The sequence below is a fragment of the Ruditapes philippinarum genome, unplaced genomic scaffold (genome assembly GCF_026571515.1).
Source record: "Ruditapes philippinarum isolate M1 unplaced genomic scaffold, ASM2657151v2 ctg26_1_1_1_1, whole genome shotgun sequence".
NCBI lineage: Eukaryota > Metazoa > Mollusca > Bivalvia > Venerida > Veneridae > Ruditapes > Ruditapes philippinarum.
This window is the reverse complement of record NW_026865626.1, coordinates 406,872-432,093: the sequence shown is the minus strand read 5'-3', so window position 1 is coordinate 432,093 and position 25,222 is coordinate 406,872. Positions and strand designations below refer to the sequence as shown.

At 32.6% G+C, this 25,222-nt stretch overlaps 1 protein-coding gene across 1 annotated transcript; it reads left to right on the top strand.

Moving 5' to 3' along the window:
• The first annotated feature begins 2,182 nt into the window (after positions 1–2,182).
• On the top strand, positions 2,183–21,508 carry LOC132729817 (signal transducing adapter molecule 2-like). Its single transcript, XM_060715645.1, has 15 exons — positions 2,183–2,317; positions 4,518–4,602; positions 6,521–6,596; positions 7,675–7,773; positions 8,145–8,230; positions 9,328–9,394; positions 11,554–11,715; positions 12,351–12,436; positions 13,339–13,433; positions 14,187–14,263; positions 14,765–14,855; positions 16,214–16,268; positions 17,268–17,430; positions 18,675–18,883; positions 20,537–21,508. Exons 1-15 carry the CDS (start codon positions 2,275–2,277, stop codon positions 20,799–20,801), a joined length of 1,659 nt encoding a protein of 552 aa, XP_060571628.1. The 5' UTR covers positions 2,183–2,274; the 3' UTR covers positions 20,802–21,508.
• The last annotated feature ends 3,714 nt before the right edge of the window (positions 21,509–25,222 follow it).

Sequence of the window (25,222 nt, the reverse complement as noted above, 5' to 3'; positions counted from 1 at the left end):
TAAATGTACAGTTATTTTGATGATTAATGTTTCACGAATAGCCAATTAGTTGACCTTTTTATCTTTTGTTTCGATTTCGATAAAGGTTGACTAAAAATTGGAGTACTATTCCCATGATTACATATATATTATATTGTATTGTATTGAATAATCGTTTCTCCTCTACTGGAGAAGTTTTAAGGTCGAGTTTCAACCTTCTCCTATATTTCAAATATTTGAAAAAAGAGATGTATTATTATCATTATCATGCATTACTCTGTCATGTCATATATAGTATGTTTGTAATAGTTGTCCTCATGTGCTTATTAGCCTATTGGAAATGAAATAAATAAATTCAAAAAATATTTTTTCTTATTTTCTTTATGGACGTATCCAATCTACATAATTAAAACTTTTATAGATTTACAGAAAGTCCACTCCTAGATAATGCAACCTTAGCAATTTTACCGCGGTCGTTCACAACTCCTCCCTGCATTTCAAGTTATGTCGTTGTTTTTTGTAATCAGAAGATGTACATTATTAAACATAATTAAAGATTCAGTTTGCCCCAGAAATGCATTTATTTTTATTTCTCAAAGTTTTATAAATCTTTGATGTCCTGTTTAGTTTCCTAAAGGTTACTCATTGTTAAATTACCCGAACTATCCTTTGTCCATGTTGCCTTTAGGCAATTACTACAGTTGTAGTACGTGTATTATTTCATTTATTTACTATTTTGCATGGAAGTCAAAATACTACTTTGTTTTTTGTTGTTTTTTTTTAATGAAAAAGAATTTTACATTCATGGCTACTTTTTTATTGGATAAACATCTTTTATGCATGTTCTGTTATGTCCTGTTTTGAAACCATTATATATTTTAAAAGGGAAAATTTTAGGTATGCAGATCAGATTGCCATTGTCATGACATATGTAGAAAAATAGTAGGCGGTTGGAGAGGTGCATAAATTGCTGATGTTTGAAAGAAGAAACACTTTAAAACTGATACTCGGACGTGGTTAACCTGGTTCAAATATTTTGCATATTTATTACGGTACAAAAATAAAATAATGTTAATGCACAGAAAAGCTGCATTCATTTGGATTTTACAATGTAATTATTTCGTGTCCCAGATATGATATTGTTGTCGATGTATAAATATTTAAACTATATTTCATATATTTCTATTTAGAAAAACTGTACAATTTGTTTTAATAATGTGGATACACATTGTATTTGTTTGTCGATTTGCCATTAACATGAAATAAAATGTAGTCAAATTAGAGAACAGTTTTCTGTCTTCAAGATGAGTTTTCATATGTTTTATCATGAATTAATAAATCATTCATTGTGAAAATTTAAAGACATTACGTAAATGAGCTGTTCGTGGTGAGTACATCAGTTTTATATTACCAGGGACATATCTACATACACTTTGGTCGATTTTATTATTATTTTCTATCAGGAGTTTTAACAAAAGCTCATTAAGCAAATATATATCTAAATATCTTTCTTAGACATAAGTTTCGATTATATGTCAATTTTATATCAAAATAAATTTATCATTAGAAAGATATTTAATATTTATATATATAATTAATACATGTAGTCTTTTTACATACGAAGGTAAGTTTCAATCAGACATATAAAGCGATAGAAGCTTTCCATAAATTATTCATGTGCCAGTATCATCATTATATTTATTTTTGTTTTCCTTTAATTCATTATATTCATTTCAAATAATACAAACATAATGAAATATTTCATCATCTGTAGATTATAACTGTATACCTACTATCTTATAATATTTGATTTCGGTGAAATATGTGACATAGATTTCGGTTTCTAAGTACATGGGAATTGTACAGAATAATACATTTTAATCAATAACAGCACTTTTTGTTTATTTTTCTTTGTTTGTATGTCAAATTAAATCTTTATTCACAATAAAAATCAGAACAGGATTCACGTGAAATTATTGAACCTTGATTGCACAAGTCTATATCTGGATAGTAATATAGATTTAGGTTTGCATCAAGTAGTGTGAAACAGATATTAATTAAGTATTTAAAAAATTAAAATGAATTGGTTAATTGTAAATTAATGAGTTGGTTTTTGGCAATGAAAAGTTGATTTGGGTAAAAGTAATGAAATCAAGTTGCTTTCGGTATCGTAACGTACCGCTAATGGAACGGCACTGAACGGATTGTAGCGTCGTGAGCTGGGCATGCGCAATTAACGTCTAGAAAATCATAACAAGGTAGTAGAAATTCGCATTAAGAAATCAACCAAGAACAATGCCTTTATTTACAAGCAGTTCACCATTTGATGGTGATGTTGGTAAGTTCATTTGATGTCACATTTATCTCAGCCGATAATCTTCCGCTTTTTACTGATTTTAGCACTAAATCCTCGTTCTAATTTTAGGTAAATGTCAGAAATTTAGTGTGTCTTATGACACATCGTCACAATGATTTCTTTTGTCATGATTGTTGACATTGTGTGTACAAGCATGAAATAATACATAATGTTAACATTGCGAATGTTTGACAATTTTTACACATACATTGTACCTTGTACTCATTTTGTCAGTCTGTCTGCAATAAATAAAGTATAAATATCACTTTGAAGTCAACAGCAGACTGAAATTAACTTCTTTGTGGGAACTTGGTTCCAGCCACAAAGACCCGGCACAATGTTTATACTGTTAAAACAGTTCTTGAAGAAATACCTTATATACTACTCAACTTTTGCTAAGCATCATATGTTTGAGTGTGATTTTTTTTAAAATAATTTTATTAACACCGTGCAAAAGGTTTTAAATGTTGATTTACAGTTTTATCAGTTCAGCTGAAGGATGAATTTAAACCTCTTTAAACTTTAAAGATGTCAGAACATGCAGCATGTTTTCCAAATTTGTTTATTTGGATTTTTTGTTTACAGTTTTAGACTTAATACCGTGTGTGAGACCCGTGACTATCAATGACAGCTTGGCAGCGCCTTAATCATACTCCCTATTAGGTTTCTGATCATTCTAATGGGCATAGCTGTCCATTCTTGGACCAACATGGCTCCAAGCTCCTGGATGGTTCTGGGTTGTAGCTGACAATCTGAAACTAATTCCAAATGTGTCCTAATACTCCTATTGGATTTAAGCCAGGTGAGTGAGCTGGCCAGTCCATGAGCTCAATAGACTCCCTCTTAAGGTAGTTCTGGACCACCCTGGCCCTTTTGGGGCCAGCATTATCGTCCATTAGAATGAACTGATTGCCAACTGCTCCAGCATACAACCACACCTGGGTGTCTAAGATGTTGTCTGTATCGCTGACCTGTCAATGTGCCTCTCTTTAGCTCAACCAGGTCGGGTCATCCATCTCAGCTGATGCCTCCTTTAGTGAAGTCTATGCAGAACGTGGATTCATCAGTGAACAGAACGTGTCTCCAGTGTTGCATGGTATACTGTGTATACTTCATGGTCCATTCCAAAAGGGCATGGCAATGTCGGCTTGTGAAGGGGATATGTATGCAAGGTCTTCTCGACCACAAATTACCTTCATGCAGCCTTCTACGAACCCTCTGCATGGTAACAGATCCGGCAGCATTTAGTTGATTAACAATGTCATTTCGAGAAGAAGTTGCTGTCGAAACCTTGTATGACGTGCCTGAACGACCAAAAACGATCCTGAGCTGGTGTTGTGACCCTTTGTCGACCTCCAGCATGCCTCCTGGCGGGATACCATGTAGCGTATCTCTCCCAGGCTCTGGTGATGTTAGTGTGGTGTACACCAAGCACCGCATCAACCTGTCGGAAGGTGGCCCCCTGCTGCACTATCCCTACAGCCCTTCATAATTTTGCTCTCAAATGCTGCTTAAGGTTAGCATTTGCCACATCGGAGTGACAGATGTAAGAAATGTAAGCCACTTAATGCAATGAGCCGGTAATGTCGCCGTATAACAAAAGACATGTGACTGTACACCACTTCTTAACATAAAAATATTGTGGTGCATGCTTTCAATGCTACCTCGACTAGTTTTAATAAATAAGTCAAGACAGATTCATGTCAGGGGACTATCTCAAAAATAAAAGATTGGAAAGAAATCTGTTTTTTACTTGTGAAAATAAAAAAATTAACTTATGGTGCTTAGCAAAAGTTGAGTAGTATATTTATTATTTAGGGTTGAACCACAGGAACTTGAAAGTCTATCAAATAACCAATATTAATGATAATATCCAAAATTACCCCCTTCATAGTATAAATAAACACAAGGAATGAAAAGCCTTTTCTCCCACATCAACATAATTAACTCCAAAAATTCAGCAAATCAACAGATCAAAATTATCTGTCGGGCAATTTCGACAAACAGTACTTTATTTCATAGAACTTGAGTACCAAGAACTGGAAGACATCTTTGATATCATTGATCAATCCTGTTTGTGATTTCTTTGAAAATGAATATATCTCTTGATGAATAAAAGTCAATTAATAAAAATAATATTTTTTTTAGTGCTTTCATTACTTTGATGTTTTTATTTCCTTAGATAAAGCGACAAGTGAGATGAACACAGTCGAAAACTGGAGTGTCATTATGGATATATGTGACCAGGTCAAGACAAAAACTAATGGGTAAAGTTATATCTATTTTAATATCTTATCACAATATGACAAATCATATTTATAGCAATTTTACTGTTTTAGAAATTTGAGCATAGAAATAATTATAAACTTCTTCTATTTGGACTAAGTTTGAAGTGATATATGCATTCAGAAACAAAAGATTAAAATATATCACTTATCATTAAAACAAAAACTTAAGAAAATTTGAAAAATATATAGTAATAGAAATGCATTTATAAATATGTGATACATAGAATATAATATGTTGTATTTGTATAGCCAGAGGCTAGGGTAATATAAATGTATTCAACTGGTAATATAAATGTATTCAACTGGTAATATAAATGTATTCAACTGGTAATATAAATGTATTCAACTGGTTAAAGAAAGTCAGCATTAAACTTAGTCATTAAATATACTCTACTTAGCTTGATACATATCAAATTATTTTAGCTTGACTATTAGAAGAAAAGACAAAGCTATTGTACCCAGGTACCCTGCGTCACACTTCCATTAAGGTTTTCCATACAAGTTAATATCTCCAAAAGTACTGACACACTTATTTGAGAGTATGATAGAGGGTCAGTGTTTAAGGCCTATAACTCTAACATGTAATTTGACAGAATTATGGCCCTTTTTGAACTTGGGAAATTTTACACTGTCCAGGCTCATGTTTTACTATCAAGCTCGGAGAATATATGAGCAGTCTGTCCTACCAACAGCTCTTGTTTGTTGTTCTTGAAGTAAGCGATGGACCTTTCCGGTTTTTCGTAGTGGAACATTTAGCCACAACTTTTCCATTCTTTGCTAGATCAACTGCTCACAAACAGCATCACAAACATAAGCACATGCTCTTTTGTGCAAACCAGGTCAACCGGTGACTTTGTATTATCTCAGTGTAGCGATTGGATAACAAGTTAGCAAATTTACATAAAACTGTAAACACTGGAAAGGTCCATTTCATCTTGTTGCTGGTTAATGAATCACTGGGAGAGGAACTATATAAGTTTTCTTTCGTTCTAATCCCTTTTCAATTTTTGTAACAATTATACTATAAAATGTAATATATGTAAAATATTGAAATAAATATGTTTAAATTAATGAATCACTGAGAGAAAGTCAGCACCAATGTCTCTTCTACAGCAAAATTCTATGATTCTACTACTAAACTAAGTATTGATCTGTTGATAACTAGGATGAAAGTTTTTCAGGAGTATACCTTCAGAGTTCGTGAAAGCAATCATTTTCTTTTAAAAACTACAGAAAAATTGCTTAATTTAGGACTTTCGGGATTTTTAAAATTTCCACTTTACTTTACTTTCACCAAGTATTATACATGTACTTACATTGTAGTAGTAGCATTTGTGCACTTGCTATTAGCATTTGTGCACTTGCTTTAAGTGTTTGTCACAAAAAAATGTGACAATAGCCAACTGAAAATATATTTTCTGTTGTGTGTTTGTCTTGTGCAAAAAAATGTCAACAGACAATAGCCAACTGAAAATATATTTTCTGTTGATATACAACATAATGTTCAAGATTATATTTGTCTCAGTCTATGCTTATCATTTTGTGAATGTTATTACTAAAGTCAATGCTATAAAATAGATATTTTTACTTTGTTATTTTTGAATAATGAACATCATTCAATTTTTAGATAATAAATGATAATCACACTTTCAATTCTCTTGCAAAGTCTGCAAGTTTTATAGGCAGCAAAAAAAACTACTCTGATTTTTCTATTTTGTATTTTGCAAGTAAGCAAGTCATAAATTTTTGTCATTGAGATACCACTTCAAATAAATAAAATAGATTTATAGATAACAGATAACATTTAACTTTCTTTTCCTTGTTTAAAGATTAACCATTTTGCTGTGTGAAAGATATATAAATTTGGATTTAACGAAAAACATAATTTCTTTTTCAGACCAAAAGATTGCTTGAGGTCTATAGTGAAGAGGCTAAATCACAGAGTTCCTTTTGTATCTATGCAGGCTCTTACAGTAAGTTTATATTGTGTGATCTGCTGACTTAAGATATATATTCATAGAACAGTTGTTTGTAATTGAACTTATTGCACAAAAGTGTACAAAAATGGGATTAACCAAACATACTAATCTAAGTTCAGTTAGGGATAAAAATGAACAATTCTAAAAAAAAAATGTAATCTGAAAACTGTTTTAAGGAAAGTGCGAGAGTTGCTTCAAGTGTTTGATTACATACTATTTCTAACATATTTACTGCTTTATAAGGGTTTGTGATCCTTAGATTACATGTAGCAATTGGTTTATTGTATGATTATGATAATTTTGTCACAAATGTGTGTATCTTAATTAGTTTTTTTCATGTAATAAAATATGCACTGACAAAGTTTGGTTGTCGGTTACATGTGTACACAGGCAACTGTGGTAAAGTTCTTTGATTAAGCCATCAGTAATATTTTATTTTAAATTCTTAACTTGCTGAATTTATGTATTTGCACTGCTTTGGATTTGGAACAGTTCATTTAAAGTTTAAAGGCTTTCACAGTTAAAATATAAAAATAAAGGTACTAACAGTATAGAGCCTGGTCAGACTACATGGATATGCTGGCTGGTCCGGCTTCAAACTGGTGGCAAAGGCTAATTGCTTCTTGTTCAAGCTGAGTTAAAATCATGGGACATTGTCAACATTGGCTTATAGTTGATATGCTGTTAAAGGAACTCCACTGAGGTTTATAAGCCTAAAAACATTAAATTTTAATTTTTCATATAGATAAACAGGAACACTTAAAACAGAAATATAAATAAAATATAATCAAGACATATACAAGAAATACATTGAAAATCATATATTTGTGCTATTCTCAGTCCGATTTGATTGAAAAGCGTTTAAACGCTTTTCAATTTTGGGTCATTTTTCACTATTATATTAATTATTCTGGAAAAACGGAGCGCGCAAATGATCTGAAATTTTGCACATAAGTTATTAGTATAGATCTACATCAAATGGAGTAATAATCTCAAAAAATTATTTCCAGTCCCGTCATGTCAAAAAACCTCAGTGGAGTCCCTTTAAATAGAAATTTTTATTACATTTCAGCTATTGAATGCCTGCGTAAACAATTGTGGAAGGGATTTTCATCTTGAAATATGTTCCAGAGATTTTATCTCTGAATGCAGGACATTAATTGGACAAAAGGTTTGTACTTTTGTTATCTATGAAGTATGTTTTGTGCTATAAATGATTGTTTAAAACAGTCAATATAGGGCTTGATAACTTAATTAATAAAAAAGGTTTGGTTTTTTTTATTAAAATTCTGATTGGTAACAACTGAAATTTACTGACAGTAATACACATCAACACCACAACAAGTTTCCAAATAATTTTTCTACTTGTATTAGTTTTTGTCAGCAATTGTCCTTCACCGGGAAGTGGTTTGTTTTAGATTAGTGGGTAAAGCACCAGTATGTTAAAGTACGAATAAATTATAAGTATAATAAATAATGTCAGTAATCTCAGTAATGTTGATTTATGTTTATATTATAATTTCTTGTAATTTTCTTATCCAGGCTCATCCACGAGTTGCACAGAAATTAAAATTTATCATAAAATCCTGGGCAGATATGAAGGAATTTAAAGAAGACCCTGCTTTAAAGTAAGTGATACATTGATTCAGATAGGTGACCTAGTTAGTTAAAGTGTTGGTCTCTCTATGCAAGTGTCCTGATTTAAAAATTTTCCAAGGGTCACAACTCACACACATATATCCTCACATGACATGCATTTTTAGCCTAACATGGTGGACTTTATGGAGATTTATAAATTACATATGTAACTCTAAATGTCTTCACCATTAAACTTGACCCGTAACCTGCTGGAACCAGAAGGAATTGTTTTGATTGAATCTTTGTCATACATTGTCAAAGCTTTTATTTAGTTGTTATCTTAGACATGTTTGATGATAGGTCATCTGGGGTCAGAGTGTAGGTCACCAGGTCAAATCAAGGGAAAAACTTGTTAACAATGAAGAGACTTCTAAATCGAATTACAAAATTTGAATACAATGTATTCATTTTTCTTTTGGTTACTGGAAAAGTTCCTTGGAAAATCTCAATCTTGTGTCCTAGATTTTTACTTGCACTTCTGTCTGTTTAGTGTGTAATATAAGGTAGTGACTCACTGAGGTGAGCTTTAAAAAGTTTATAAATTATTATGGCAAGCTTAATAGCAAAATTGTTTTAATTCAACTTCCGATTAAGATTTATTTGTACATTTTCTGTCAAATATTGACAATAAACGGTATGTCAATTTTGTTACAGTTAACTTTCTTTTAATGAGATAACATCTTGAAATGTATATTTAAAATATACAAGGTTGTTGACCTTGAGCTTAAGTACTGATACTCTATTGTTATCAGATTGATAAATTAAACTTTACTTTGTGTTTGGTGTTATCTGTTCAAGTGTCAATATCATGATAACATAATAGTGAAAAGATTATTTATCTGTTATCATTTGACTTCTGGCCATGCTTTTATTTGCCAATATTTGTAAAGCCAAATGGATTTGTCCTGCTTTGAATTTAGAACAATCCATTAGTTTCTTAAGTAATGTATACCAGAATGAGATTGAAACTAAAATAAAGGATTAGTATTAAACTTGGAGCTTAACCAAAACAGACATAACATTAAAATTAAAAAAAAACAAAAAAACAACAAAAAAACTTATTAAGTTGTTATCATTTATATTTCAGTTTGATACCCTCATTTTATGACAGTTTAAAGAAAGAAGGGCATGAATTTACTGATCCAGACAGTACTGTAAGTGTAACAGTATACATGTATAAAGGATATTGAATGAGTGTAGGTTCAATACACAATTTATTGAACAAGTTGAATATAATTATATTAGGCGAGCTTCAGCCTTGATATTGTTTTATTCAAGAAGTTCAATAAATTCAGTAATGAATCTACACATATACAATATTCTGTATATCACATACCCAAAATAAAGACAGTTTAAAGTAAAAAATAATCATTTTTCACTGAGGTGTCTATAGTGTAATGCTAAGATTAAGTGCATCTTTACGCAATGTTTTGTATACCTTTTTTTTACGGGTAGCAAAAGGGGGCACAGTATCGATAAATTTTGATTAATTGTGATGGAATAGCAAAATATTTTTTAAAATTTTGAATAAGAAAAAGCCCCAAGAAATTTTAAACCCTTTCCCCCGAAGTTTATAAAGGGGGGGAAATAGCGGGGAAAAAGAGAAAGTTTTTTTTTGCCCATCCCTACCTGCTGTGTCGCTTGTTTAAAAGCCGGGGATACTTAAAATTTCCAGTTTTCGAGTTTGGCTTAAGCAGGGGTTTAAACCCATTCACACTCTGGGGGGGGGGGGGGGGGTCTTTTTCCGTTTTTTAGAGTAGAAATATGTAGCAAGTAGAAATAAGCAGCTTTTGCTGGACACCTGAGGCAGAATTTTTTTTGATCTCTGATAGCATAACTTGCTATTGTTCATACAACAATGTCTTCAGTTTTATAATGTAATCAAATATGACTTTTTGTGTCGCCTCTACGGAGTAGTGGCGACATATAGGGATCACTTCTCCGTCGTCTGTCTGTCCGTCACAAAACTTGTCCGGACTACTCCTCATAAACTACTAGTGCAATTTCATCAACTTTACAGGAATGATCAGTACCAAGTCAAGCTGTGCATTTTGTCAGCATTTTCAGGTTCAATGATTTTTGTCAGAGTTATGGCCCTTTAATAATTTTTATTTTTAAAGTTTGTCCGGACTACTTCTCTTATACCGCTAATGCAATTTCATTGAAACTTTACAGGATTGATCTGTAGCTCAAGTCCTTGCGCATATTGCACGGGTTTTCCGGTTGAATGATTTTTGGGCAAGTTATGACCCTTTGATAAAAAGGTGTTTTTTTCTGTGTGTTGCCAGATACACAAAAGCTTGTCTGGACTACTCCTCATAAACTACTGGTGCAATTTCATCCAAACTTTACAGGAATGATCAGTACCAAGTCTAGTTGTGCATATTGTCAGCATTTTCAGGTTCAATGATTTTTGTCAGAGTTATGGCCCTTTAATAATTTTTATTTTTAAAGTTTGTCTGGACTACTTCTCTTATACCACTAATGCAATTTCAATGAAATTTTACAGGATTTATCTGTAGCTCAAGTCCTTGCGCATATTGCACAGGTTTTCCGGTTGAATGATTTTTGGACGAGTTATGGCCCTTTGATAAAAAGGTGTTTTTTTCTGTGTGTTGCCAGATACACAAAAGCTTGTCCGGACTACTCCTCATAAACTACTGGTGCAATTTTATCCAAATTTTACAGGAAGATCTCCCAAGTCTATTTGGGCACGTCCTCTGTCCCAAAAACTTGCCCCAACAAAAATTGGCCATCATGGGGCGACACTGTAATTGGGTGCTCTTTTATTTTTATCGGGAAATGTGAAAGAAAATATTTTTTAAATGTGTTTAAAAATTTTAATTAAAAAAAAACTTGTTTTTTTTTTAAGTTGAATTAAAAATTTTTAATTTTCCCTAAAAAAACATGTTATGGTAAAAAACCCAATTAGCCCAAAACACAACAGGAAGAAAATGATCTAGCTAAGGTAGGTTTTCTTTTTAATTGGTTCCATGGTTACTTTGGTTGGGTTTCCCTCAAACTTGGGTAGGTTCTGGTTTCTTTTCTGGGTTTGAATGTTTAACCCCGGGGTTTCCCTGGTTTTCCTTGATGGGTTAGAAATTGAGACTTGGGTAGTTACCATTTTAACTTTTATATATAGCTATAAGTAGGTACAAGTTTTAGATATGCTTAAGAAAAACATTTAATGTGGACAATAATAACTAACGAAATGATCACAAGGAAAAATAACTAATACCATAAAAAAAATGTAGTTAACAAAAATTATAAGAAATTTTCCAATAATTATTAGTTAAAAAAACAATGTTAACAGACTTTGACTGATTCTAGAATATTTCTATTTCAAGCAATTGCATTGTCACTACAAGATGAAGACAAAGGTCCCAGTCAGAAAACAACCAGTCTGTATCCTACTGGGTTTTCTATGGGAGGGGCTTCAGGAGGCGGAGCTCCAAGAGTGAGGGAAGTGAGGAAGGTAAGAAAGAAATTGTTGACAAGCTATAAAATTATGCCTTAAAAAGTTATAAAGTTTAAAAATCATGATTACCAAAGGCTGTACAATGAAGGCTGAAAAAAGCTATGACATGGCTTAAAAAGGTTATAAAGAACATGGCAAATCAAGGCTAAAAAGCTATGAAATCATTGTTTGAAAACACTTCAATAGACTCTGAATTAACAAAATTAAAAAAGCTGTGAAATAGTGGTTTAAAAAGCTATGAAGTCGTGGCTTGAAAAGCTTAAAAATTAAGGTCAAAGAAAGATAAAGAATCAATGTTTGAAAAGTTAATAAAATCTTGGTGTAATAAACTATAAAAATATGGTTAATGAAAGCTTTAAAGTCAATGTTTCAAAAAGCTATAAAGTCCTCTCTTTGGAAAAAAAGCAATTATATCTCCATGATATATAAGTTAAAAAATGCTGACAACGACAAGTGATTACATTCCAGGAAGCCATTCAACTATCTAAGAGTGATAGGAAGAATTAATTTCTATTTTCATTCAGATAGCAAAAGCTAAAATAATCAGGTTTTAGAAAGAAGGGAAGGATTCTAGAAATGTGTATATACTTAACAAATTTTTTTAAGCTATATATTAACAAATTATGTTTCAGGTGAGGGCATTGTATGACTTTGAGGCAGTGGAGGATAATGAGTTAACCTTCCATGCTGGAGAACTTATCAGTGTACTTGATGACAGGTGAATATTGACAATATTTTATGTGGTTTGACCTTTTTATGTTTGATTGTATTATTAAAGTTAAAGAATTCTTCTTTTCAAAGATATTGATTATGTGATTGAAAGTGGTCTGCCAAAACATGTTTGTCATATTTGGCAATTAACACAGACTATTATTCTAAGGATTGCCGAATGCTAAGTCTGCTTGGGTTCAAATATTGTCAGGGGCAAGCCATTGTTTCTGTGAGCAAGAAACTTTTCACTCATTGCTTAGTACGGGTTGGTTTTCGCAACAGATTTGAGAGTGTTTTGATAAGCTTATAGATTCCAACACAGTCTATTAAAAATTCATATAAACTAATTATTAAGTGATTTTATTCTTCCATTGTGAGCTAGCCATTTATACGGTTAACAGAACATGATTATTTCTTCTTAGGAACCAATCTCTGCATTTACTAGATCTTTTTAGTTAATAATTAAATGAACTCTGATGGATTCGAGGTAATAATGGTCAGTATTTATGATGGGTACAGAAAATGGCCAAACTGCACACATCTGTAATCACACCCAGACTCAACTGTTTGTGATTTGATTTTAATTTTTTGCTTCACTTTTCATAGAGTAAGGATAGCTATTATACTCACGTTGGGGCTTTTGTCACACTTTGGTCAGGTAAAAACCTTACACATTTATTTGAGAGCATAATAGGAGGTCTGTATCCCAGATTGATAGCTCTAACATTGATTTCGACAGAATTATGGCTGTTTTTGATCTTCTACATTTTAAAGGCACTTGTTTTCCTATTAAGCACAGAGAATTGTCAAGCATGTTGTCTTCTGACAGCTCTTGTTTGGTGATAAAACTCTGTTTGCTATTATTATCAATGTACAATTCAAACTTTATTGAAAAATATGGTATTTCAGTGATCCTAACTGGTGGAAAGGTTTTAATCAGAGAGGAGAGGGCTTGTTCCCGGCTAACTTTGTTACAGCAGACCTGTCAGTGGAACCAGAAGAACGTATGTATAATATCTATATATCATGGTTTTCTCAGTATGCTGTATATTGTAAAATGTTGTATTTCTGTATTACAAAGCATCATAAACAAACTTAGTAAAACTACAGTAAAAGAAATAATAAATGATAAGCGCATAAAAAAAAGTTCTTTTGTACACTAGATCTAATACTAACTTGATATTTTATTGAATGAGTAAAATGCGGTTGAAATATTCAGATAGAAATTTTATTGTTTAAATCTAGATACAACCAGCTCTTTGTAATAAAAGTGTTTTCAATATATATAAAAGCGCGCCTCTCTGTTCAGGTAGCCAAGGTCTTTTTCCATTCAATGCTGTAGATTGCCATGCAAGGCTGAGGTCTAGGCCATTTTGTTCAAGTGGATAGAGTCAAGTGGACAGAGCCAATGGTTTGCCCTGCAAGTCAGTGGTTTGCCTCTTTGGTTCAGGTGGTCACTGCCAATTATTTGCCACATAAACGGTTAATGAACATGTCGGGAACAATGATTATTTGATACATGCTTGTATATGTCAGAAAAATCTATTGATAGTGTTGTGCTATACCAAGGTTCTGGTTTATGTCTTGAATTATACACAAAGGGTATTTTTCCACCAGCGAAATCTGAAAGGACAAGTATGATGCTGACATATTTTTGTGTGACTTTAAGACCACCTGATATTATGGTATTAGCAAAGTCATATTTTTAGCTAAAATGTTAACTTGATTACATGTATTTATTCTATATATTTGTATAGCAAAACGGAAGGTAGAGTTTAGTGAAGAAGTTCAAGTTAAGACTATTGAGGCACCAGAACAGCTGGAAATCGATGAGGTAAGAATAGTTGAAATAGAGATACCTTAGTTAAGTCATTTTGACAGTGCAAATTGGATCAAAGGAACCTAAAGTTTTCCCCTTGTGGCTGAAGGGTTGCCTTTAAGGGTTGAGACATCAAAATTGCAGCCACCGTTAATCCCTGCATGATCATAAGAGGTGTCTAAATGAGCTTGAATTACTGGAGCATATGCATCTAAGCTCGAGCAGGTGAGGTGGTTTTGACCCCTGGTGTTGCTTTAAGTTTGTAACATCTGAGGTTAGCCAAAATCATTTTTCCTGTTTTCAGTGCCATATGACCTAAATTGTGTTGGTGCACCTTAAAACCAAACAAAACAAACAAACATAATATTCTGATTTTAGATCTCGGTTTTTTATTACTTATAAGATAACATATTTCAGTTTAAGTTAATCATAAACGTTAAAATCTTAACTTGTAACCTTACATATAATTATTATTATTCACTATCCATCTTGAAAGAAAATGTCTGATTATTTCAGTCAAAGATAGATGAAATGCTGCAACAGATCCAGAATGCTGACCCCACTGGAGAAACACGACCAGATACCATGGAAATGTTACAGTTAGAAGGTATTAGATTTTTAGCTCGACTATTCGATAAGAATAAGTAGAGCTATTGTAGTCACCCGAGCGTCGGCATCAGCGTAACCACTTATGTTAAAGTTTTTGTAATAGTTCAAATATTTTCAAAGTCAATTGACATATGGCTTTGAAACTTTGCACACTTGTTCACCATCATGACCCCAACCTATAGACAGGAGGAGGTAACTCTATCAAGCATTTTGACAGAATTATGCCCCTTTTTCGACTTAGAATTTACCTTAAAGTTTCTGTAATACCTCAAATATTTTCAAAGTCCATGGACCTATGGCTTTGAAACTTTGCACACTTGTTCACCATCATGACCCCAACCTGTAGACAGGAGGAGGTAACTCTATCAAGCATTTTGACAGAATTATGCCCCTTTTTCGACTTAGAATTTGCGTTAAAGTTTTTGTAATAGTTCAAATATTTTCAAAGTCCATTGACATATGGCTTTGAAACTTTGCACACTTGTTCACCATCATGACCCCAACCTGTAAACAGGAGGAGGTAACTGTATCAAGCATTTTTTTTTACTATCAAGCACTAAGAATAGTCGAGCGTTGCTGTCCTACCGACAGCTCTTGTTACATTTATACTTTGAAATATAAGTAATGTTTGACTAGATCTTTTACTATGGAAAAGTTACTATTTGAAGTTTTTGATATACTTGGTAGCGAAATAATAATTGCATTTCATTATGGAAATGTTACAATAAGAATGTATTGATTCTATATTTGTCTGTGAAATATAACTGATATTTCACAGTTTCAGAAAGATATATACATGGCATTTGAAACAAAAAAAAATGCTTTGATATATTTAACATACTACAATAGTAAGAAAAAGAAGTGAAATATAAATGATGAACTCTTACGTATTACTAAAAGGACATGATATATTTATGTAAGGATTTAAAAAAAATTGAGTGGCGTTTTGAAGGGCCTTATTTAAATTGTTGAACAGGTTCATAATATCATCAGCATCCCAGCTGTGAATTGAACAAAAAAGTACCAGGTAATTAACACATTGCAAATGACACTTACAGTCCATGTAAATTACTAAAAAGAGGTAGAAATATGCAAAATTTGCCCTTTCAGCATTAGTCACACAGGAAATATATGGGGATTGACAAAGGAAATATATGGTGATAAATGCTGAAAAATCAGTCATTAATGGCATATAACATGTACATTATTATTTGAATCTTGGATCTGTTTACTTTTCTTAAAGTTTTGGTACATTTTTCTCAAGATTGATTTTCTTGAAATATTTTGGCTCGGCTGGAGGCAGGCAGCTTTAAGAAGGTAATGAGCTTTCAACTTTGTTTTGTTTTTGTTTTCTAGAACAATGTAAAGCAATGGGTCCACTGATAGATGCAGAACTGGAGAAGATTGATAAGTATGTCTTTATATTGTATATAATACACAACAAGTTAATTGTAACACTATGCTCCCATGCTGCTGACAATGAGAGTTAGTTAAATTAGCAAGGATCTTACCTTTTGTATTTACATCAGTACTGCCATGGCAGTTTGATGGTTTGTGTTAGGGCATCAAAAATATGTTAATCTCTCATTTCATGGGCATTTAGCTAAAATACTCTTCAAAAAGTCTCTGCATGACAGGGTATAAAGCCATTAACCATGAGTTTAAAATCATAAATTCAAATATCCCTGGTTAGCATTGACCTGGACAAAAATTGACTTGATCTGTTAAATCAAATTATATGAAATTACAAGAAGCAATTCTGTTTGTGTTTCAAGTTACACAATCAATGTTAAACTCAGGTGGGGACTTTCTAGCTTAACTGATGTCGAAAGGTCTCAGATGCCCCTTCATGAGCGGGCTCCTGAGTGAAATCACCAACCCTTTGTATGCTAGTTGGATAATTCAGGTGAAAGAATTGAAAGTCTCTGACAGGATTTGAACCAACAGGGGTGAGAGGCAGATAATTTGAAGTCTTTAACCTTAAACAATTGTTTAAAGCAGCATGCCTCCAGATTCATGCTAATTTTTATGAAAATTTGAAAATGTATTTAACAGTTTAATATTGTAAATTTACCAAAAAAATGCAATTTACACATTACCAATGGCACTAACAACCTATGTAAATTACTATAAAGAGGTCAAAATATGCAAAAATAACCCTTACTGCTTTAGTAACGCAGTAGAAATATAGGTAAAAATACTGAAAATTACGGTCATTAATCGCACATAACATGTAAATTTTACTAGAATTTTGAATCTTTATACTTTTCCTAAAATCTTAGTAGATTTTTCTCAGGTTTGATTTTATCGAAATATTTTTGCTCATTTGGAGGCGTGCAGCTTTAAGGAGACGTCCTATCAATTAAAAAATAACAATTCTTTACTAAGTTTTAACAATTTACAATAACAGGAGACATGCTGAGTTGTGTGGAATTAACACTAAGGTGTTAGAAGCGTTGCAAATGTACCATAACTTAATGAAGGAAACACCGATGCCATATGCTTACAAACAGTCAATGTCAGGATATAACCCTGCTTCAAGCATGACGATGCCCCCTGGATCTGTGCCACAGGTTGGTGTTAATATTGTTTTATACCTACTATATTGCAAATATACATTTAGGAAGTAAATGTCAGAAGATCTAGTATGGATTGGTCATTGGATCTCTGATCAATAGTTTGATTTGTTGTGATGTTATTTTTAACATAATTCACATTGGCTGAGTCATATAAAAGTCACAGATTTTAGACATACATGTAGATATTTTTGAAGGGTATAAAAGTATTACTTTCAGAGGCGTTTTGGGAAACCATCATAGATATAAGAATAACATGATCATACAGTTTTGTTTATCCTTGTAATTTCAATGTATGTGTACAAGTTTTACACTATTAATGTGATAAAACTTATAGGAACATTAGCCAGGTTCTATATTTATTAGAGGTGTAGTAATGCTAATTACAGCTATTTCACACCATAATCCATTGTATATTGTTAAGTGTGAAAAATCCTCTAACCTAGGTTTCCTTTATACTATTTTTAGCTGAAACTATAGTAGTAACATAATTCTATTAATGTATTATTTGAAATGTCACATCACTTAATGTATGTAAATAAATGTATGCACCGATGAACTGGTCAGGTTAGAAATTTTCTTTTGTGTTCTGTTCATAAAATTTGCAACAAAGAGGTGACTTGTAAAAGAATGGTTTAATTATTGGAGTACCTGGATCTGTTTATACTCAAGTAGACTCTACCAGGCTGGTTTTGGTAAAGTCTGTGAGAGTCAAATTTGCATAATAGATCAAGATATTCTTACAGCAACTCTAGTATTAGTATTAATCTCCTTGAATATAATCATAATATTCAACCATGATGTAATGCTATGATGTCAGCTAATGTAATTTAAGACTACACTCATATATGATACAGATTTTTAGCTCAACTATTTGAAAAAATAGGGAAAGCTATTGTACTCACATTGGCAGTGCCATCACACTTTGGTGAAGATTTTGCATGCAAGTTGATACAAATGTATCTCCAAAATTACTGTAGGGAATGGGTTGAAATTTCACACACTTGTTCTCTGTAATGTGATAGGCACAGGTCCCATAACTCTGAATTAATATTTACCAAGCTGAATCATGTTTTACTGCCATGCACTGAGAATAGTTAAGTGTGCTCTCTTACAGTCAGCTCTTGTTTTGTAGGGTAATATTTGTTGTGCATGTTATATAAACAGTAAATATTAAAAGGTAAGTAAAGGTTTATAATAAAAATAAATGCTGGTATATTTTGATGCACATTTTATTTTAGCAATTCAACGGCACCCAATACATGCCAACAGCAGCCATGAGTCAAATGCCGCAGATGTCCCAAGGTCAAGGTCCAATGGTACAAGGTCAGATTGGTCCAATAGCACAGGGTCATGGTCAGATGGGACAGATGTCTCAAGGTCAGATGATTCCAGGTCAAGGTCAACCACAGACATATACAACAGCCTCTAGTCAAAACTATAATAATAGGTAATACTTAGTCATTATTTTAACTCCTCCTCCCTGCTGATGATGCAGTTTGACTATTTAGTAAAGTAAACTAATGTAACTATGCTGATTAGGTAATTGGAATGTGATTTAAAGTTGTAAGCCTTCAGAACTTTCAACCATGCATTTTTAAATGATAAATTTATTTCATACATGCATATAAAATTCAATTTATTTTACAAGAGGTGAAAACTTATGAGTAGATTGTAGAATCAAATGTAGTTATAAATTAGTTGTCTTGCCCAGGTTTGTCATCTTAATCTGGTTTGAATGGTCTTTCAGATAATAATGTTTTAGCAAGATTTAGCAATGGTCTCACTTGTTAGTCTATCAGCTGACCAGGAAAGAAAGGAAACAATGTTTGAAATCCATTCAAATATTCGTGAATATTTCTCATTTTTAGCTCGACTATTCGATAAGAATAAGTAGAGCTATTGTAGTACCCCGAGCGTCGGCGTCCGCGTCGGCGTAACCACTTATGTTAAAGTTTTTGTAATAGTTTAAATATTTTCAAAGTCCATTGACATATGGCTTTGAAACTTTGCACACTTGTTCACCATCATGACCCCAACCTGTAAACAGGAGGAGATAACTGTATCAAGCATTTTGACAGAATTATGCCCCCTTTTCGACTTAGAATTTACGTTAAAGTTTTTGTAATAGTTCAAATATTTTCAAAGTCCATTGACATATGGCTTTGAAACTTTGCACACTTGTTCACCATCATTACCCCAACCTGTAAACAGGAGGAGATAACTGTATCAAGCATTTTGACAGAATTATGCCCCCTTTTCGACTTAGAATTTACGTTAAAGTTTTTGTAATAGTTCAAATATTTTCAAAGTCCATTGACATATGGCTTTGAAACTTTGCACACTTGTTCACCATCATTACCCCAACCTGTAAATAGGAGGAGGTAACTGTATCAAGCATTTTGACAGAATTATGCCCCTTTTTCGACTTAGAATTTACGTTAAAGTTTTTGTAATAGTTCAAATATTTTCAAAGTCCATTGATATATGGCTTTGAAACTTTGCACACTTGTTCACCATCATGACCCCAACCTGTAGACAGGAGGAGGTAACTCTATCAAGCATTTTGACAGAATTATGCCCCTTTTTCGACTTAGAATTTATGTTAAAGTTTTTGTAATACCTTAAATATTTTCCAAGTCCATTGACATATGGCTTTGAAACTTTGCACACTTGTTCACCATCATGACCCCAACTTGTAGACAGGAGGAGGTAACTCTATCAAGCATTTTGACAGAATTATGCCCCTTTTTTGACTTAGAATTTATGTTAAAGTTTTTGTAATACCTCAAATATTTTCAAAGTTCATTGACATATGGCTTTTAAACTTTGCACACTTGTTTACCATCATTACCCCAACCTGTAAACAGGAGGAGGTAACTGTATCAAGCATTTTTTTTACTATCAAGCACTAAGAATAGTCGAGCGTTGCTGTCCTACCGACAGCTCTTGTTCTGTATGTTACATAGAAAGGCTAAGACTTAATAGTATAGTTGAGACCAACCCTATATGACTACAATACTTGTGAAATGGGTGACATAATATATTGTAGATTCTAACATAATATATTGTAGATTCTAATTTTACTTTTATTTATTTTCAGTGCACAAAATTTACCAGGTCAACAACCTGTTTATAACGCAGTCCAATCACAACCCCAACAACCACATCCACAGCAAAATGTAGTTCCACCCCAACAGAGTATTCCTACTCATAATGTGAATGTAGTTCCGTCACATTCACAATATGGACAAGCAATGGGACCAATGAATTCTCAAAATATGGTACCCAGTTCAAGTGACTTTGGTTCCCAGCCCATTCAAGGACATATGTACCAACAGCCTATATCCCAACAGCAATTATTGTGAACATATTCGAACAAATTGTTGAGAATTTGAAAAAATAAGTGATTTTTATATAGGAATTAAAGAAAAAACCGAACTTAGATGATGCAATTGATATATGACTAATTCAGTGTTGTTGTGTCCTGGCTTTGAGCACAAGATAATGCTTGATATGGCAGGATTAGAGGAACAAGGCTGTCTGTTGTGGTGCAAAATGTATACATGTGCAACTCATTAGACTAACAAGCATTATTGCTTGAGAATTCCAAGATAATAAGTGAAAATAGAACTCCCCTACATGATGGATTTGGATTACTTCACAGGTATCCTAGAAACAAACAATAATGGCTTAAAGTCATATCTTGTTGAATTATTAAAGATATTTCCAATTGTAACTTTTTATTATTGAATAAAGGGACTCCATTTAGGTTTTTTACGTGACAGGACTGGAGAAATAATGTTGTATTTGCCAAAGGTCTAGATCAATAACTTTGGGGCAAAATTTCAGGCTCTCACACTTGATTTTTTCAAAAAAATTATTTCACTTATGAAAAATGCCCAATAATTGAAAAGTGTTGCAATGTTTTTCACTCAAATAGGGCCAAGCATAGCATAAATATATAGTCTTCAATTAATTTCTTAGTATATTTCTTATCATTCGCATATCTTTCTGTTTTAAGTACCCCAGTTAATCTATGTAAGAAATTCAAATTTAGGCTTTTGGACCATAGTAGACTTCCTTTAACAAAAGGCTCTGATATACCACAATCATTGCTTAACCCTTTCACTGCCATAGGGACGGCTTATGCCGTCCCTGTTATTTTCGGCATATTTGCCATATGGACGACTTTAGCCGTTTCTATAATAACAATAGTAAATAATAATAAATTAATAATAATAATAATAAAAAATGATAATAAATATAAAGAAAATTATACCATCAACAATAATTATTATTATACTCACAGATTTGGAAACATATATAATTATTTTAATACTTATAACTAATAATAATAATTATATTAATTAATAATATAGTAATTTCTTAGAAAACCCACTGGCAAATAGGTGATCAATAAAACAATAACCCTCTGGCAGCGAAAGGGTTAAATAATGTATCAAAAATAAACCAGAACAGACCTTGGTTAGTAAAGAGATACAAATATGGTTATAAAAAAATTTAAGTTTTATCACCTACCTGTTCCGATTTTTTTACTTTTAAAAATGGTATTGCACAGCCGTTCGTATATTTTGATGTGACGTCATTTGTGTTATACAAACATAGTGTAAACAGACACTAAATGTTAGCATTACACAATAAGTGTATCAATAAGAAAAATATGTCTTTTTCACTTTAAACAGTCTGTATATTGGGTATTGTGATAAATAGCATATTATATTTGTGTTGGTTCATTACTAATTTTATTGAACTTGTTGGATTAAGTAACTGCTAGAGGCTGGCACAATATATAACTTTATTAAACTCATTCAATAAATTCAGTATTGAACTTATACTCATTCAATATTCTCTTTTTATCAAATTTTGAATGAAATATGTTCAGCTCCACCTCTGGATTGTGATTGTGTAGATTAGATTTATAAAGCTCTTGATAATTTTTTTTTGACTTTTGACTTTCTAATCTGGAGTGGCATACCTTTGAGTTGTTGTGTATACCCTTATTTGTTTTGTTTTTTCTTTCATTAAATTCTTACTCAGTACCATTTTTAGGCTGTATGCATTTAACTTTGATAATACTAATTGATCAATTATGTAATGGGAATCAATAATGTAAAAAATAATTATGAAAATTCGTCCACAAGAGAAGTTAAGTAATACATAAGACACATCTTGTCATTGGAAAACACTTCAATGCTTAGACAGCAGCCAGATTTACCCTTACAATCAGTCCAGACCAAAATAAGCTATCACATGTTATCATCTTAGTGCAATAACTGGTTATCTTATTAAATTTAGAAGGACTTAATCCATTACTGCACTAAGGTGATGATCTGTGCCGTGTGATCATGGCCTGCATTGTTTAATATTTAGTCTACATAATTTAAATTTTTTCCCTGAAAATGATAAAATGAATTTGTCCTAGTGGGAAAAGATGGATATAAGTCTGTTATTTGGCTTAGTTAGGGTAATACTTTAATTGATCTTAATTGACAATTAAAATCCATGATAAGGGTTAAAACAACTCCCATTTTTTGCGCAATCTTATTGTTTGGTGCAGCATATACTGGCATCAGACACACCAAAGTAGTAGTCAATTAGAGGTTTAAATTTTTATCTGAAACAGTTCAAGCCATTGTAATAAGGATTTCTTGTTTTCATTGTTGTGTATATACATACATACAGTATAGGCATTCTGTAAAAATGCTTGATGCATTTATAAAATACAACAAAGTGTGTACATTTAGGAGGTATATTTTTAAGTACATGTGATAACTTACTGTGACTATAATATTGATGTTATATATGGAGGTGTATGTTTGTGTTTGTTTATCTGTAAGTATGTGAATGTTATGGTCTCATTTTATTGGATGTGTTGAAGATGATCTGAGATTTGTGACATATTTAATTTTTTTAGGGATTATACTTTATTTAGTTTAATCCAGGACTGTCCATCATCACACTCTGTCTCTGAAATTATGTTAGGAATGCTAGGTTAAGAATTAAAAAGAAATTTCTTTTGATAAAAAATGCTATGATAATATATTTCTTCATTTGTGTAATCCAGCTAGCTTACAGACCATTACTGGTTCAGGTGCTTGCCATGACTAAAATAATGCCTGTAGGTACACCTGAGGTATTCCTCCACCAGTAATGTCCTGTTTACATTTAGAGCTAATGTTGTTTTTAGTGTTATAACTAAAAATATCAATAATGTCCACCATGTTTAATTTTTCTCTCGCTCTTTGTTATCATACTCTAAATATAGTTTACATTCAGTAAAATGAGACATCCTCTATAGTGTCATGCTTTTTTGTTTGTTTTTTCTATTTTTAGGTGTATGCGTTGCGGTTGCAATCACACTTCGGTTAAGTTTTTTTGTGCAAATGAGTATTCTTTAAAACAACCTGATGGGAATAGGTTAAAACATCACAAACTTGTTCTCTTTGATTATCTAATATGATGATCACTGGGGCACATAACTCTAAGTTAACCGTTTTACAGAGCTATGCCCCTTTTCTTATTGTCAAGCTTTGAGAATAGTCGAACATGTTGTCTTACTATCAGTTTGTTTGTATTTTTAGCTCACCTGTCACAAAGTGACAGGGTGAGCTTTTGTGATCGCTTTTCGTCCGGCGTCCGTCCGGCGTCCGGCGTCCGTCCGGAAACTTTTGCTTTAAATGACATCTCCTCATAAACCACTGAGCCAATTTCATCCAAACTTCACAGGAATGTTCCTTTGGTGGTCACCTTTAAAAATTGTTCAAAGAATTTAATTCCATGCAGAACTCTGGTTGCCATGGCAACCGTAAGAAAAATCTTCAAATATCTTCTTTTAAACAACCCTAAGAGCTAGAGCTTAGATATTTGGCATGAAACATCTTCTAATGAGTGTCTACCAAGTTTGTTCAAATAAAAGCCCTGGGGTCAAAATTGGCCCCGCCCCGGGGGGTCATTGATTTTCCCTATATGCATATAGTAAAAACTTAAAAAATCTTCTTTTAAAGAACTGTTAGAGCTAGAGCTAAGATATTTAGCATGGAACATCTTCTAGTGAGTGTCTACCAAGTTTGTTCAAATAAAAGCCCTGGGGTCAAAATTGGCCCCGCCCCGGGGTCATTGATTTTCCCTATATGTATATAGTAAAAACTTAAAAAATCTTCTTTTAAAGAACTGTTAGAGCTAGAGCTAAGATATTTGGCATGAAACATCTTCTAGTGAATGTCTACCAAGTTTTTTCAAATAAAAGCCCTGGGGTCAAAATTGGCCCCGCCCCAGGGGGTCATTGATTTTCCCTATATGCATATAGTAAAAACTTAAAATTCTTCTTTTAAAGAACCCAAAGAGCTAGAGCTAAGATATTTGGCATGAAACATCTTCTAGTGAATGTCTACCAAGTTTGTTCAAATAAAAGCCCTGGGGTCAAAATTGGCCCCGCCCTGGGGGGTAATTGATTTTCCCTATATGCATATAGTAAAAACTTAAAAAATCTTCTTTTAAAGAACCAGAAGAGCTAGAGCTTAGATATTTGGCATAAAACATCTTCTAGTGAATGTCTACCAAGTTTGTTCAAATAAAAGCCCTGGGGTCAAAATTGGCCCCGCCCCGGGGTCATTGATTTTCCCTATATGCATATAGTAAAAACTTAAAAAATCTTCTTTTAAAGAACTGTAAGAGCTAGAGCTTAGATATTTGGCATGAAACATCTTCTAGTGAATGTCTACCAAGTTTGTTCAAATAAAAGCCCTGGGGTCCAAATTGGCCCCGC